Genomic DNA, 13923 nt, shown 5'->3' on the forward strand with positions numbered 1-13923 from the left:
ACTTCAACACTTAGATGTTTCCCCATGCATAACAGAATTTTCAGTTCAATTTGAGTAAAATAGAACTGATTTCCTCCTTTCAGAAATATATACAATTATGTGAAATAATTGTAATTGAAATAGTTCTTGTTTGGTATTAAATAGTATTTTCATTGTTCGAAAAAGTGTTAATTCTTACCTCAAAAAATCCCATTTTTTAAAAATATGGGTATTTTTGAAGTACATATGCATGAATGAATTTTAGAAATTAACTTGTAGGTTCATATCCTGTATTTATAAATAACATCAATTCAGTGTATAAAATTTTATTTCAGCAATAAATATTACTCTATTTTATGTTTCTCCTTCATGTAGATATAGACAACTACATTTATTCACTTCGTACATTTCATTGGATTGGCTTATTATATTTTTTACATTCCATTAGAGGCATTACTTATTTTTTTGTAATATACAAGTAAAGACATGATACAAGACATAATTGAAAGATAATACATAACATATTAAGTAAAATATAATACAATGCACAATTAAAATATAGACATAGCAAATTCTCATAAAAATTAGAATTAGTAGTAAAGTACAGACAGTAGGTGAATGCTCATATATTCATTGTAAGTAGTCAACAGTAGTTTTTTAATTGATTTTGTTGCATACCTAAGAATTCATCTACTTTGTAAAACCTTTCTCTAAGAGAAATTCTTCTAAATGAACTCAAAATGTTTTTACTAAGTAATTATTATATAATTTCAATTCTTTGTGGGCAACACTATTTTTATTAACTGTAATCTTACTGTCTCCAAATGTTTCACAATATGTATTGTTTCAAGTAGTATTGATATTCCCAATCAAATTCAACATCCATTGTATGTATCACATATATTAAGAAACTGGCTAGAGAATTATTTCTAGAAATACTGATGCCATTCTTTTATTTCAGTGGTTACAGATATAGATGCAGATAGCTGTGATACAACAATGGACACCCCACCCCCTTCTGTTCCTGCAACATTTAGGGGAGTACCAAAACGTATGAGTAATGACATATTCTTTGGATCAACAGGTACATACTAATACTATATTACAAGAACTATTTTTGTTAATGAGTTATTCATTTTGTGTATTCAAACTATAAGAACACCCATGTACCAATAGTTAGTGTTCTTGCCTTCAGCAGGGGTGGTTTGAGGTTCTATTGGAAACTAGGGGTGGCCACAAAATCTGGATAAGATATCTGGATTCAAATTATCTGATATCCATTTTGGATGGAATAGATATCCTAATAATTCGGATATCCAGATAGAACAGATTTGATGAAGAATTTATAGAAAATCCATACAGTGAAATATGAACGTGACGAATAAAAGAATATGTGGATAGCCCGTAAAATAGATAAACGTTAAAACTGACCAGATAATGCACACATTCAGATAAGCTGAATATTTGGATGTCTAATATCCAGACAATTCAGATGTCCATATTTGAAATCCGGACAGAAAATTATCTGATATGCAGATAAAATTTTATCTGGAATGGCCATCTCTAGTAGAAACCTTCAAATTTCAGCATTGACAGCATTGTGAGGGTAGTTTTAAGTCCTACGGCTGAGCTCAAACTGATATGAACTGATAGAAGTGGTATCTGTATCAGTAAGCATTGGTTGGAATTTAATCACCACATATATACTATAACAGAGTTTGAATGCCTCTTGGAGCTTGCAAAAATTATGTGCATCACTTTCATGAATCCTAAATGTCCTGAAAATTATTCCAAATGCATAATTTTCATTATTTTTACATCGTGGAAAGAAATGGATTATTTGATCTTGTGCAAATGAATATTTAAAGCAAAAATCTCATAGATTGCTATGATATAGTTGCAATGGAAAAATTTATAAATATTCTGAATGGGAATCAGGAAGGCTAATGCATTAGCATTAGTTCAAAGTGGTATTGGCTCACTCCTAAGAGATACTTAGATGAAAGAAGTAGCAACAGATTTTTTTTTTTAGTCTAGAAAGTGAAATACGAATGGCAATGGCATAGCCATGTATACATAGGAAAATCATGGTAGGAGTCAACTTTCAGTAATCTGTGTGTTATGGTTTGTAAGGAATAATAATATCGCCAGTATTTTGTGTAATTAAAATGTTTTAATAATATATATTATCTTTCTTCAATGTAAATGTCACATCAGAATCCCAGATTTAATGCCACATAAACATTTCATCGTACACTTAAGTTAATTACTCCCTCTGTCCCATAATTATTGTCCGGTACACTTTTGTTTGTTGTCCCATAATACTTGTCCGATATTCAAACTGTGACATTGGTGTATACAGAAGAAGAAAATGAAACACGGGAATGAGTCATACAACGTTATTATTCAAGGATTAGTACAAATTGGCGGATCAAGTATCCAAAAGAACATAAATAAAAAGTTACCATTTTGGCATACCGGACTACAATTATGGGACAGAGGGAGTACCATTTTTAATGTACTTATCAATTTAGTTATTGTCACAATAGTCTTTGAAACCCTAATCAAATGCAACTAGTTCTTGCCAGCACCTTTACAGAAATTGTCAAATCTGTGACACACAGTATAAGTTACAGATTCTCATACACACTGAATAATGAATTGGATTGACTGTTCTGTGAACAAAATACAAGATTAAACTCTGTTTATTTAACATTTTCATTTAACTTCCAAATACAAGTCATACCATCTAAATGGCACTAATTCCTAAGACATTGTGAATGTCTTTAATTCAAACCGCTAACATTTTGAAAACAATTTTTCCAGCACCTCTATAAACGTATTCCATCATTCCCTTGCATCATTGAATGCACTCTGTCATTACACGCCACGCCCACTCCCCTTCCTTTCCCTCCCTTCCCTCATTCGGATTTTGATGCTATGCTTGAAACCACGTGAGGTGTGAGAGATCAAAATTTCCCTTGCTGAAAAAAAATCCCCTCAATTTGTAATGATAGGTGGGGTTATTCTCAACTCCATTACATGGCAAGAAATGGAAAGATTGCAACACTACATGACGAAGAGGGAACAGCGCATGTTCGTAGGTACAATTCTTGGTGCGAAGCAAGTCCAAGAGCCCACAAATCCAAACCATAAGAAGAGCCTTCCTGCTTCCTCTGCCCACCATCAAATACAGCACCACTTTGGTATGCACCTGTATACACTTTCCATTTTTGTTCATGCACATTTCACACGGGTTACTCAGATAGAAAAGCTGACATAAGGAAGTAAATGGAAGGTGATGTGGCCTGGGAACATTTGATGTTTTGAAGAAATGGCATTCAATGAATAAATATAATAAAAATTAATTATATTGCACATTTATTTGGGTGTGCATGTGTGAGTGTGCTAATAGGCAGCAGCTGCTACTGCCACAAAGGTTTCCTCTACCCTCATGAATTATTATTTCTCTCGTAGTCTACGGTTATTATAAGCATAAAAACACAGTATTATTCCTCATGAATTGTTTAACTGTAGGTGCTTCTTTACGGTATATAGCATGAAAACTTCATTGCATCACTACTGACTTATGTTTGGCAAATTCAAACATGCAAAATGCTTTTTTGTTCACCTGTATGCACCATAATTGCAACACTACTGTTCTAGCAGAGAAAAATGCAACTCCATCATTCCATGCTGCACTCTTGTTCTACAAAATCTTGCAGTTTCCATATCTAATGATATGGATTTTCTACTGCATCTGTCTTGGTTGCTTTTTTTATTGACTCTGAAAACCAAAGAGAGAATTGTGAATTACCCTGTAAAACAAGCTCTCCCTTTAATCGCTATTTCCAGTGTATGTAGTATAGTACTGAAAATCAAATTCCAATACAAGATGTTGGCCAACTTCAAGTCTAATATTTTTTATTTGTCAGCACAAAAATGTAGTATTGTGGAGGTTCACGTAATTACAGACTTTCTGCAAATCTTGCATGCGCCAGTGATGACTATTTCAAACAGAATGTGTAATTGTTTCAGCGTCAAGCGACCATGCATCTGCAAGTCTAAGGGTTCCCGGTGACACTCCATCTCCTTCGTTTTGTAGTTCAAGGTCAATGTTGACGCCAGTTGGATCTTTTCGGCAGACACAGTTGTTTAATCCATCAAAAGTGGCAGCGGACAGGCATTATCTAATAAGTAATGGTCCACAGTTACTTCGATACAGAGGTAATGCAATTTTAATATTTCTTGTCATATTTCATAAAGAACTTTGTTTGCTGTTGTATAGATTAGGATTATATCATTTTACATTTTATTGCATGAAAATAGTAGTTACATAGTATGGATACATTTCTTGTGTTACCTATTATTATTTTGTTAATTCTTAAAAATGTAAGATAATATGTACCAAAGAGTACAAACAGTACTTTAAAAGTAGCACTTAATTGGCAGGGCTTATGTGAAAAACTTAAACAGATCTGACATATTGGTGGGGATATTCCTGTTAAAAAAAATGTTCACTTGACCACTCGCCAAGGAAGCTTAAAATTACAAGTATTTTATACTTCTTGGGTTTTGGTGTGGATAAACACAGAACCAATACAAATTTCCAGCAAACTGTGCTGTGATCAGAGGTGTCAGCTGAGCACATGCGGAATTCTACAGGGTGGCTCAAAAAGTCACTTAACACCCTCGGTACAAGGCCATTGCGGCACGCAACATGGAAATGGTGATGACCAGTCATTGCATATTCTGTTTATGAACTTCCTTATGAACATAAGCATTAGCCTTGTCACTGTGAAGGACTTTTCATTTAATGGAAGCGTCACACTGTAATTGTTCGTGACAACCATTCATAATTCTCTCCCTAGACATTACTTTGATCTCGATGCATTACCAGTGGGGTAAACAAATTTTGAGGCATTTTTCTAACACCTCGAAAAGGAGCAAATTGGTACAAGAATTCAGTCATAACTTTTTACTGGTTAAAGATATGTTGAAAAACCTTCACCATTGCATTTCTCGTGAAATTCTAGCCTGATTTGATATATCATATTACCCCCTTTCCATTTAAAATTCTGAAGTTGAATTCAAGATGGCGGACATCAAGATGGTGTCATGCGCGGTGGCGTCAATGTGGTTCCTCCTTGGTCTGGCAATGATTGGTCATCACCATTTCCACGTTGCGTGCTGCAGTGGCCTTGTACCGAGGGTGTTAAGTGACTCTTTGAGCCACCCTGTATATTGCATTTCTTGGATCTGAAGTGAAAGAAAGTAATCATTCATTTCCCACAATTGACGCATGTGCTCAGCAGATGCCTCTGGCTGTGATGTAAAAAAATTACACAAAAAACCAATGATTTTGTATATAATAATTTTGCTAAACTCTGAAATATTGAATTTAGTGCTAATCATTTTAAACAAAGTGTAAAAAACTTCTATACAAGTACACCCAAGATATTTAACTTAATCTAATTGCTTATTTTATGATTTCAAGAAAATTAAACATATGTGCTCAATTAACTTTTGGGTAAATATTTTAGTATTTCTTGTTGCACAAACAAGTGTCATTGTATAAACGCAAGTAAATCGTGCATAAAAACACACTTCTCATTATTTCTGCATTTTACTATTTTATGGGCTATCCACATATTCTTTTATTTGTCATGTTCATATTTCACTGTTCGGATTTTCTGCAAATTCTTTAAATCTGTACTAAACAGATATCCAAATTATCTGCATATTCAGATATCTGAATTTTAAGAGTATCTAGATATCCAGATTATCTCTATATTTGGATATCTAAATTATCCGTTGCATCTGAAATGGATATCAGATATTTTGAAATCCGGATATCAGTTATCCAGATTTTGTGACCATCCATAATCTATTCACGTAATTTCTGTATCCATCTTCATTCTTATATCTGAATCTGCCCATTTTTATTCCTGTTTCTCAATGTGGTCAAGGTTTAAACAGTACAGTAATAGCAGTCTCAACAAATAGCACTTCTAGGTTTAGTTGGTTATGTTATGCTCATTCACTTTCCTTCATACACATACTCAGGGGCGTCGACTTGTCAAAATTATTGGGGGGGGGGCTCTGATCACTGAAATAAAATTAATGACTCACTCCCTCCCTTTTTTAAAAATAAAAATTATGTCTTCGTATAGCAGTTTTTAAGCAGCTATTATATTCCTCATGCAAATGAAATGTAACATGAAAAACGTTTAGAAAATGTTTCAAAGTCGCTTTATGTCTTTTGTGTCTGCTCATTTGTTATTTTTAGGTAACAATTAACATTATTATTGAAAAGTATGTATTTACATTAAGTGGCCAACCTAACAGTTTTATGCCGGCCTCGGTAGTAGAACGTGTTGGGTGGTCGACTCAACTCGCTTTGATCCAGAGGTCTCGGGTTCGAGTCCCGGCGAGGACATGGGTGTGTTTTAATGTCCGCAACAGACATGTGATGGGTTGCAAATAACCTTAGTGTTGAATATTTACAATATTTAACAGTTTTATTTAATTATTTACATAAATGCTAACACAAATAGCAGGAAAATAAGTTTTACTTTTTTGTTCTTGCTACAATATTTAACTTTTTAAATTTAATTTTGCAATAATAAAAAAACAAATAGCATGTACACCACTAAGATATAAAGTAACATTTACAACAAAAACATATGAACATGATTTAAAAATAAAGCAAAAGTTGCTCTACACACTGGGTTATTTTTTTTTTAACTCATTAACGAGCGGTCTCAGGTCCAAATTATCAAGCACAGTTTGATGTATGAGGAGTACCGCTAAGTTGCTTAATCTGTTCTGCCCCATTGTAGATTTCAAATATGTCATCAGTCGGCGAACAGCACTGAATGACCTTTCGGCTGTGGCTGTCGTCACTGGCACAGTGCGGAGGACCATCATGAATTTGGCAACTTCAGGCAGAAACTCCTGGAGGGTACTGTCTTCCAAAAGAAACTTCCTTATGTCACGCATGGTAGTTAGAACCACTTTCTTCTGTTTGGCGATATCACCAAGCATGGACATGCGTAAGGAGAGCCTATCAGCATCCAAATCTTGGCAAAAGAATTCTCGCGTTTGCTGAAAGTTTGTTGTGCAACTGTTCAGAGCTGAGATGCATTCTTTCTCTACGGCTGTTACTTTTTGTAGTCCTGTAGATTCATGTCCTTGTTTAACACATGATTTTGCTGTGTTACACACGTAAGTGTATATTGATTTATAATACTATTTTGGAGTGTAGAACTTGTGAGGTTTGGCAGCATCAGGTTTTTCAAGTCTCTTAGGGACGTGACGTTGCCGGGGCAATTCTGACTCATCAACGAGGCTGGGTTTGCCCTCTGTGAATTTTGACCTCTGCCAGAACTGCTCAAAACCCATTCGCTTTTCTTGAAAGATGTCAGTCAAGTATTTTAGTTTTCATTCCACTTCTGTAGCATCAATGTGTGGAAACTGAATCTTACAGATTTCCTCTTCTATTGGATCCATCACATGGCAGTAGAGGGAGAGAAAGAAAAATGTCTTGAAGTGAAGCATTGTCTCCAGGTATCCAGCACATTCAGTAGAATCTTCTTCAGAAAATTTCTCAAAAAAATTGAGAAGGTTTTCATAGTTCCTTAAGATCTGTTGCATACTGGAGGCTCTCAACGTGCACCGATGAGGGCAAAGTGGTCGCAGTCCAGTATGGCCAGCCTTCTCATTCACATCAATAATATTCCTAAATATTTGCATTCTTATAGGGGATTCCCAAACAGTCTTGAAGAAGTCGTTGGCTAAATTTATTATGTCTGATTAATATATGATAATTATATTCTTAGTATATAGTAAAAAGTCATGTGTTTTGCTGTCTCTGGTCATAGCCCCCCCTCCCCCAAAGTTGATGGTTTGGCGGTCTCAGCCCCCCAAAGTTGATGGTCTAGAACATTTCAAACGTGTATTTAAAGTTAAGATCATGTGGCACAATTCAGAGCAAACTTTACAAGAGAAGCAAAATAATACATTAGATACTCTTAGGCAAAATTATTGGGGGGGGGGGCTCTGCCCCCACATCGTTAAAATTGGGGGGGGCTCGAGCCCCCCAAGCCCCATGCACATACTTCATTATTCTCTATTTTTTACATAACTTTTGTTTGATTTAAATGAACTCGGAAGCTCTTTGCCCTTTTCACTCAGAATAAATACCATATAAATACCCCCTGCCCACTTTCTGCATTTTTAAAATTTAATTATGAAACATTTTTATGGTTAATGTAGAGTTTGGATAAATAAAAATCCTCTTTATCTTCAATATATCTTTATTCTATAGTGTTTTTTATGAATACAAATACATTTACCTTCCATGTATTTTGTTTTATATTATAGAGTTTGGAAATATAAACATACATTTTTTACCTTCAATATATTTCATATTTTAACATGAAGTATCTCCATTGGCCAGAAACATTTCTATTTACTACAAATGGCACAGTCCTCATTTTTCACAACAATTAGATCAGAGCAACAACAGTACACTAACCTAACCAAAACATTACATATTTATGCAGATGATGATATCCAGTGCTACTGAAAGGAATTTTAGTTTCACTGAGTACAGATAGTGTGTGCCGAGTGTCCTGAAAGTTGGGCTCAGTCAAACAAACTAACGTTAAAGAGACACTGGTTGCAATATTTAAGGTCCTCTTATAGTGGAACAGCAAAATATCAATGTCAAATGGGATCTAACTTACAAGTGGAAATGGTTTGTTTCTTACTCCCTCCAAATCTGAAACATTGGCTGCAGACAAAATCATATTGTCTGCTAACCTTGTAAAGTAATAACTTTTCCTTCGAAATGCACTCTATGATTAGCCCACAGCATGCTTTTATTATGTTACACAAACAAAATAAATGCCATGACAGTTTAACACCCTTTCTTAGCTGTACTTCCTATTTCAAACCAGACAGTTGTAAAGTCTAATGTTCATTCAGTGCTTCAGTACCCACTAGGCATTTTCTTAGCTTCATTTTTAACTTTGTTCTCCTCCTTTAACTTCTTAATTGAATAGAATACAATACAATGTGTGAATGTAATATTAAGTTATCTTCACAAGAACAGTTAATTCAGTTATTGAACATGTTTACCGCAGATAAAGTACAAACCAAATACACAGAATCATATATTTTTAAAAAATCTGGTACCTTACTGTGCAAACCCATATGTGGATAAAGGGCAAAGGCAGAAGGGGCTGTCATCCTCCCCTATCCACGTTTAAAAGTTCTCTGTTCAAACTATATTATGGCAATCTACTAGAGTTTTGCCTTACAATATTTAAAATTTCATAGGAGCTAATCATCTGATCACAACATTCATTGTGGATTTTGCATAATAATTTGCAGGGTATTTAGACTCCTCTTAAGTAGAGGTACATATTTTGTTTTCGACGGCAACACGAAATGTAAAAAAAATACAGCGTAATTTTCATTTTTCATGTTTTTTAAAGGTTTGAGATACATTTTCGAACGAAATGAACTGTAAAATCTGAAACACGAAATGTAGTTTATTTACCAAAACATTTCCTGCAGCTTGAATTATCCTGTTAGTTACGAAAAATCATGGAAAATTGGTTAATTCTGATGTGAAAATTTGAGGAGCTAAAATTGGCTCCTTTACACAGGAATAAACTTAATACTCTGATAACTGGATAAATGTGCAAATTTTTTATGCACTGTTTCTGAGCTTGAAATGTGCCCAGTCATTACATCAAAATCTTGATATTTTATTCACAATAAATATGTGGCCCTACTCACAAGTGTTGCATAGCATTTTTGAGGATGCTGCAAGACACCTGGACTCTGAAAAAGTATCGGTCAGTATTGGTGATTAAATTCCAAATGATAGTTTCAATTACTGATGCATCAGTATTGGTATTGGCTCAACCCTTTGGAATAGGTGTGTGGTAACACGCAATTGTCAAGAATTTCCCGATTGAAATTTCAGCCTTAAAAGTGAAATCTTAACTTTCAAGATCAGCCCTAATGTGCCACAGTCTTTTGCTAACATCCTCAATGCATTGATCAATAAGTTCTAGATAAAATGACACAGGTTTAGATGCCAAAGTCTGTTGGAGTCCATGCTTTGACATATCGACTATTAGATATGGTTTATCATGAATAGTCAATACTGGCTGATGAGAGTATTTCAGATTATTGGTAAATTTAGTGATGCTATTACCTGGTAAATTTAGTGATGCTTTTACTGATCTCATTCTTTTTTAACTAACTTGTTTGATGATGTCCTATTATTACTATAAAAGCATGATTCATGTGTACTGATTTTCAAATGCATTTCAAAATGCATAATTCAATTAAAGTGCAAAACTCTTTGGAGCAACCTATTTATACAAAAGGAATTAAAGAAGTGATATGTTTACAATTTGAACCAAATATTTTGTATTTTATATCAGATGGTGGGTGTGCTATTAGTAAATATCATAGGTACATACTATATCTTGCAAGTCATTCTCTGCCTTAATATGTAGGTTTTTGTTGCAACCTCCAGGCTTTCCAATCTTATGCCTTACACTTTGTCAACACCCTTAATTTAACATTATCTATCATCTGATATTTATTCTTCCCGAGATCCATTATTCATCAAAATATTATTTTCACTTGGTTTTCGTGCATAGTGGGGTCTCATTTTAAATATACAAATTAGTTTGTTTTCCTTCTTATAAAAATTTTTAAAGTTAATTCTTGCACGGATATCTCGCATATCCTCCTCCACAGTAATTTATTGGTAATGTTAGGCATTTATAAGAAAACTAATGTTGCTAGCCTGAAAAACATACTGTACTCATGAAATAATTGTGCTCTATTAACCAAAATCAGACAGAGGGCCACATAATTCATAAATATTCAAATTCTTTCGATTAATGCTTGACACTCATGTAAAATGCAGTGGCGTCTTGTGGCCTCAAATTTGGCCGGGGCTTATTTTTTAAAGAATTAAAAATATAATGACAATTCACATGAATTACAAAAAAATAGGTATTTTTTCTTCTAGACTACAAAATTGGACTTATCTTATTAAAACTATGTTTGTCTCTTCACCACAATAAAGAACACGAAGTTCCCTCTTTTATGAAGGGATAATAAATCTGGGAAGATGCCTCTGTTTAAAGATTGTTCTCTTTCATTATGTCCTCGTGGCCACGGTGGCTCAGTCGGTAACGCGTCTGACTACCATGCTAAAGGTCCCGGGTTCGATCCCCGGCCGGTTCAAATCCGGGAACTTTTCTAACGATGGAAGCGGCTCCGGCACCCACCCAGCGTCGAATAACATGGGTACCTGGGGGGTAAAGGCGGTCAGGGGCGTGATGCTGATCACATCACCCCCACTCACGACCGGATCAAGAAAGTGTGGGGCGTTACCCCCACACCCCCTATACGCCTTCATGGCGTGGTGCTATGCCCAGGGGAACACTTTACCTTTTACTTTACCTTTACATTATGTCCTCGTAGAGCAAGTTCATGTCGACCAGAGAATTTTAAGCAATCAATAATTCAGTTTAATATATGCTCTGGACAAATTCATTATGTCTTGTAATTGACAGCCTATGTCCTTCATCAATTTGTGTTCGAACATCAACCCTGCCAAACTCAATCAAACATAGCGAATGAAAGCCACCAAAACACTACAGAACAACACGTGAGATCGAACGCGAGACAACAGAACTAGCCTCGAATCAGCACTCAAATCCATTGCACTCTCCCCTCCTCTCTCTACTAGCATGTGACCTTCACTGTAGCGTAGGTGGGTGTAGGCCACGCCTTCCTTTGCGACGTGCCCCGGGAAGCGATAATTGACATCAATGCCGCTAGGAGCACTGTCGTATCCATTGCAACAGACGATGAATTTACATGGGTAAAAATCGCCTTTTAAAAAACTGTGTGATAGTTATGCGTTATGGTGATTGATAATTACGTGAATATGTCCATTTTTCTTTAGGGGCTAAGCTCCGGAAGCCCCAAGGAACGAGACGCCACTGGTAAAATGTTTACTAGACAAAGGGTGTGGGTTTGGACTCTTAAAACCCTCCCTTAAATATATAACCATGATGCGAGTTTATTTATCCTAGGACAAGAGCATAAGACGTGAGTGTGTGGATGCATTTGCAGACATTTCAGAGTATAAATTAGTCACACTAGATGGAAATCAACATCCAGATTTATATTAGTGTTAATTAATTTTTTCATGCTTTTGAATTTTTATTTTCAGAGCGATCGCTGAGTGATGCTCACGGTGTTGAACGTGGAAACCGGAAAACCACAACAGAAGTAACACGAAGGGTTAGCTATCTTGCACAACCATCTCAAGCATGACAGAGCTCGGCATTGTGCATAAGACTCTTTAATTGTGCCTTGTATGTTTTTTATAAGAAGTTACCAGAAGTATTGTGTAGGACAGAAGCAATCTAAAGCTTTTCTCCAGTTTGCTGTTGATCACCAGCTGTTAGTGTTCAGAGTAAATGAAGAAATATAAGTAGTGTACAAAGCAATTTATTGTGCCAGCAGTTATGCATGAAACTGTTGTTCAGTGCAATAACAACTCAGTCTGTGTTTTAGAGGCTAATCATAAATGCAAATGAGGACTTACATTGACTTCAACTTCAATGAAGTTGTTTAATGTGCATTCTTTATGGGAAAAGTCATTAAGAATTTTATATTTAATTGCTGAGGTGAGGACTCCTCATTTGTAGATAAGTAGTGCATGTGCACTCCTTTACTGACGTGTCCTTATTAATTTATATGTTAGGATATTATTGTTAAAATAAATCTATGCATTTTACTCTGTGTAGTTATGAATGTTATTGGTTTATCATCCATTCTAACTTTGTTTATTATCTAACAATGAGGGGAGGGCCTCCCCTATGGCGTAGTCCCAGGTTCAATAACAGTTGGGCTGAAAAGTTCGTAGGCTAACATAGTAAAAAATATTTTTTTTTGACAAAATTCGATTTTATTATTCAATATAGTTGCCTTCGAGGGCGATACAACGATTATAGCAGTCATACAATTTTTCGATGCCATTTTTATAGTACGATTTCTCTTTAGCCTCAAAATAGGCCTCAGTTTCGGCGATTACCTCTTCATCAGTGCTAAATTTCTTTCCAGCGAGCATTCTTTTAAGGTCTGCAAACAGGAAAAAGTCACTGGGGCCAGATCTGGAGAATATGGTGGATGGGGAAGCAATTCGTAGTCTAATTCATATAATTTTGCCATCGTTTTCATTGATTTGTGACACGGTGCATTGTTTTGATGAAACAGCACTTTTTTCTTCTTCAAATGGGGCCGTTTTTTCGTGATTTCATCCTTTAAACGCTCCAACAACGCTATGTAATAATCGCTGTTGATGGTCTGGCCCTTTTTGAGATAATCGATGAATATAATACCATGCGCATCCCAGAATACTGATGCCATAACCTTGCCAGCCGACTGTTGCGTCTTTCCACGCTTTGGATTCGGTTCATCACGTGCAGTCCACTCGGCTGACTGTTGATTGGACTCTGGAGTGTAGTTATGGAGCCATGTTTCATCCATTGTAATATATCGACGGAAAAATTCGAGTTTATTACGGTTGAATATTGCTAAACATTGCTCCGAATCATCAAAACGTTGTTGCTTTTGATTGATTGTGAGCACGCGCGGCACCCATTTTGCACACAGCTTTCACATGTTCAAATATTCATGCACAATATGTCCAACACGTTCCTTTGATATTTTTAAAGTCTCAGCTATCTCAATCAACTTCACTTTACGATCATTTAAAATTATTTTGTGGACTTTTTTGATGTTTTCGTCGGTAACAGCCTCTTTGGGGAGTCCACTGCGTGCATAGTCTTCGATGCTCATTTCACCTCGTTTAAATTTAGCAAACCACTT

At 35.5% G+C, this 13923-nt stretch overlaps 1 protein-coding gene across 2 annotated transcripts in view; it reads left to right on the plus strand.

The window, feature by feature from the left end:
* LOC145988409 (uncharacterized) overlaps positions 1 to 12823 on the plus strand; it is a 219286-nt gene extending 206463 nt beyond the window's left edge. For both annotated transcript variants that reach the window (XM_083123291.1, XM_083123292.1), the window contains exons 6-8: positions 941 to 1063; positions 4018 to 4206; positions 12260 to 12823. In XM_083123291.1, the coding sequence (XP_082979417.1) occupies positions 941 to 1063; positions 4018 to 4206; positions 12260 to 12363 (416 nt within the window). In that variant the 3' untranslated portion in view covers positions 12364 to 12823. The remainder of the gene's footprint in view (positions 1 to 940; positions 1064 to 4017; positions 4207 to 12259) is intronic.
* Positions 12824 to 13923: the final 1100 nt, after the last annotated feature.

Source organism: Lepisma saccharinum, chromosome 5 (assembly GCF_977018435.1).
Source record: "Lepisma saccharinum chromosome 5, izLepSacc3.1, whole genome shotgun sequence".
Lineage (NCBI taxonomy): Eukaryota > Metazoa > Arthropoda > Insecta > Zygentoma > Lepismatidae > Lepisma > Lepisma saccharinum.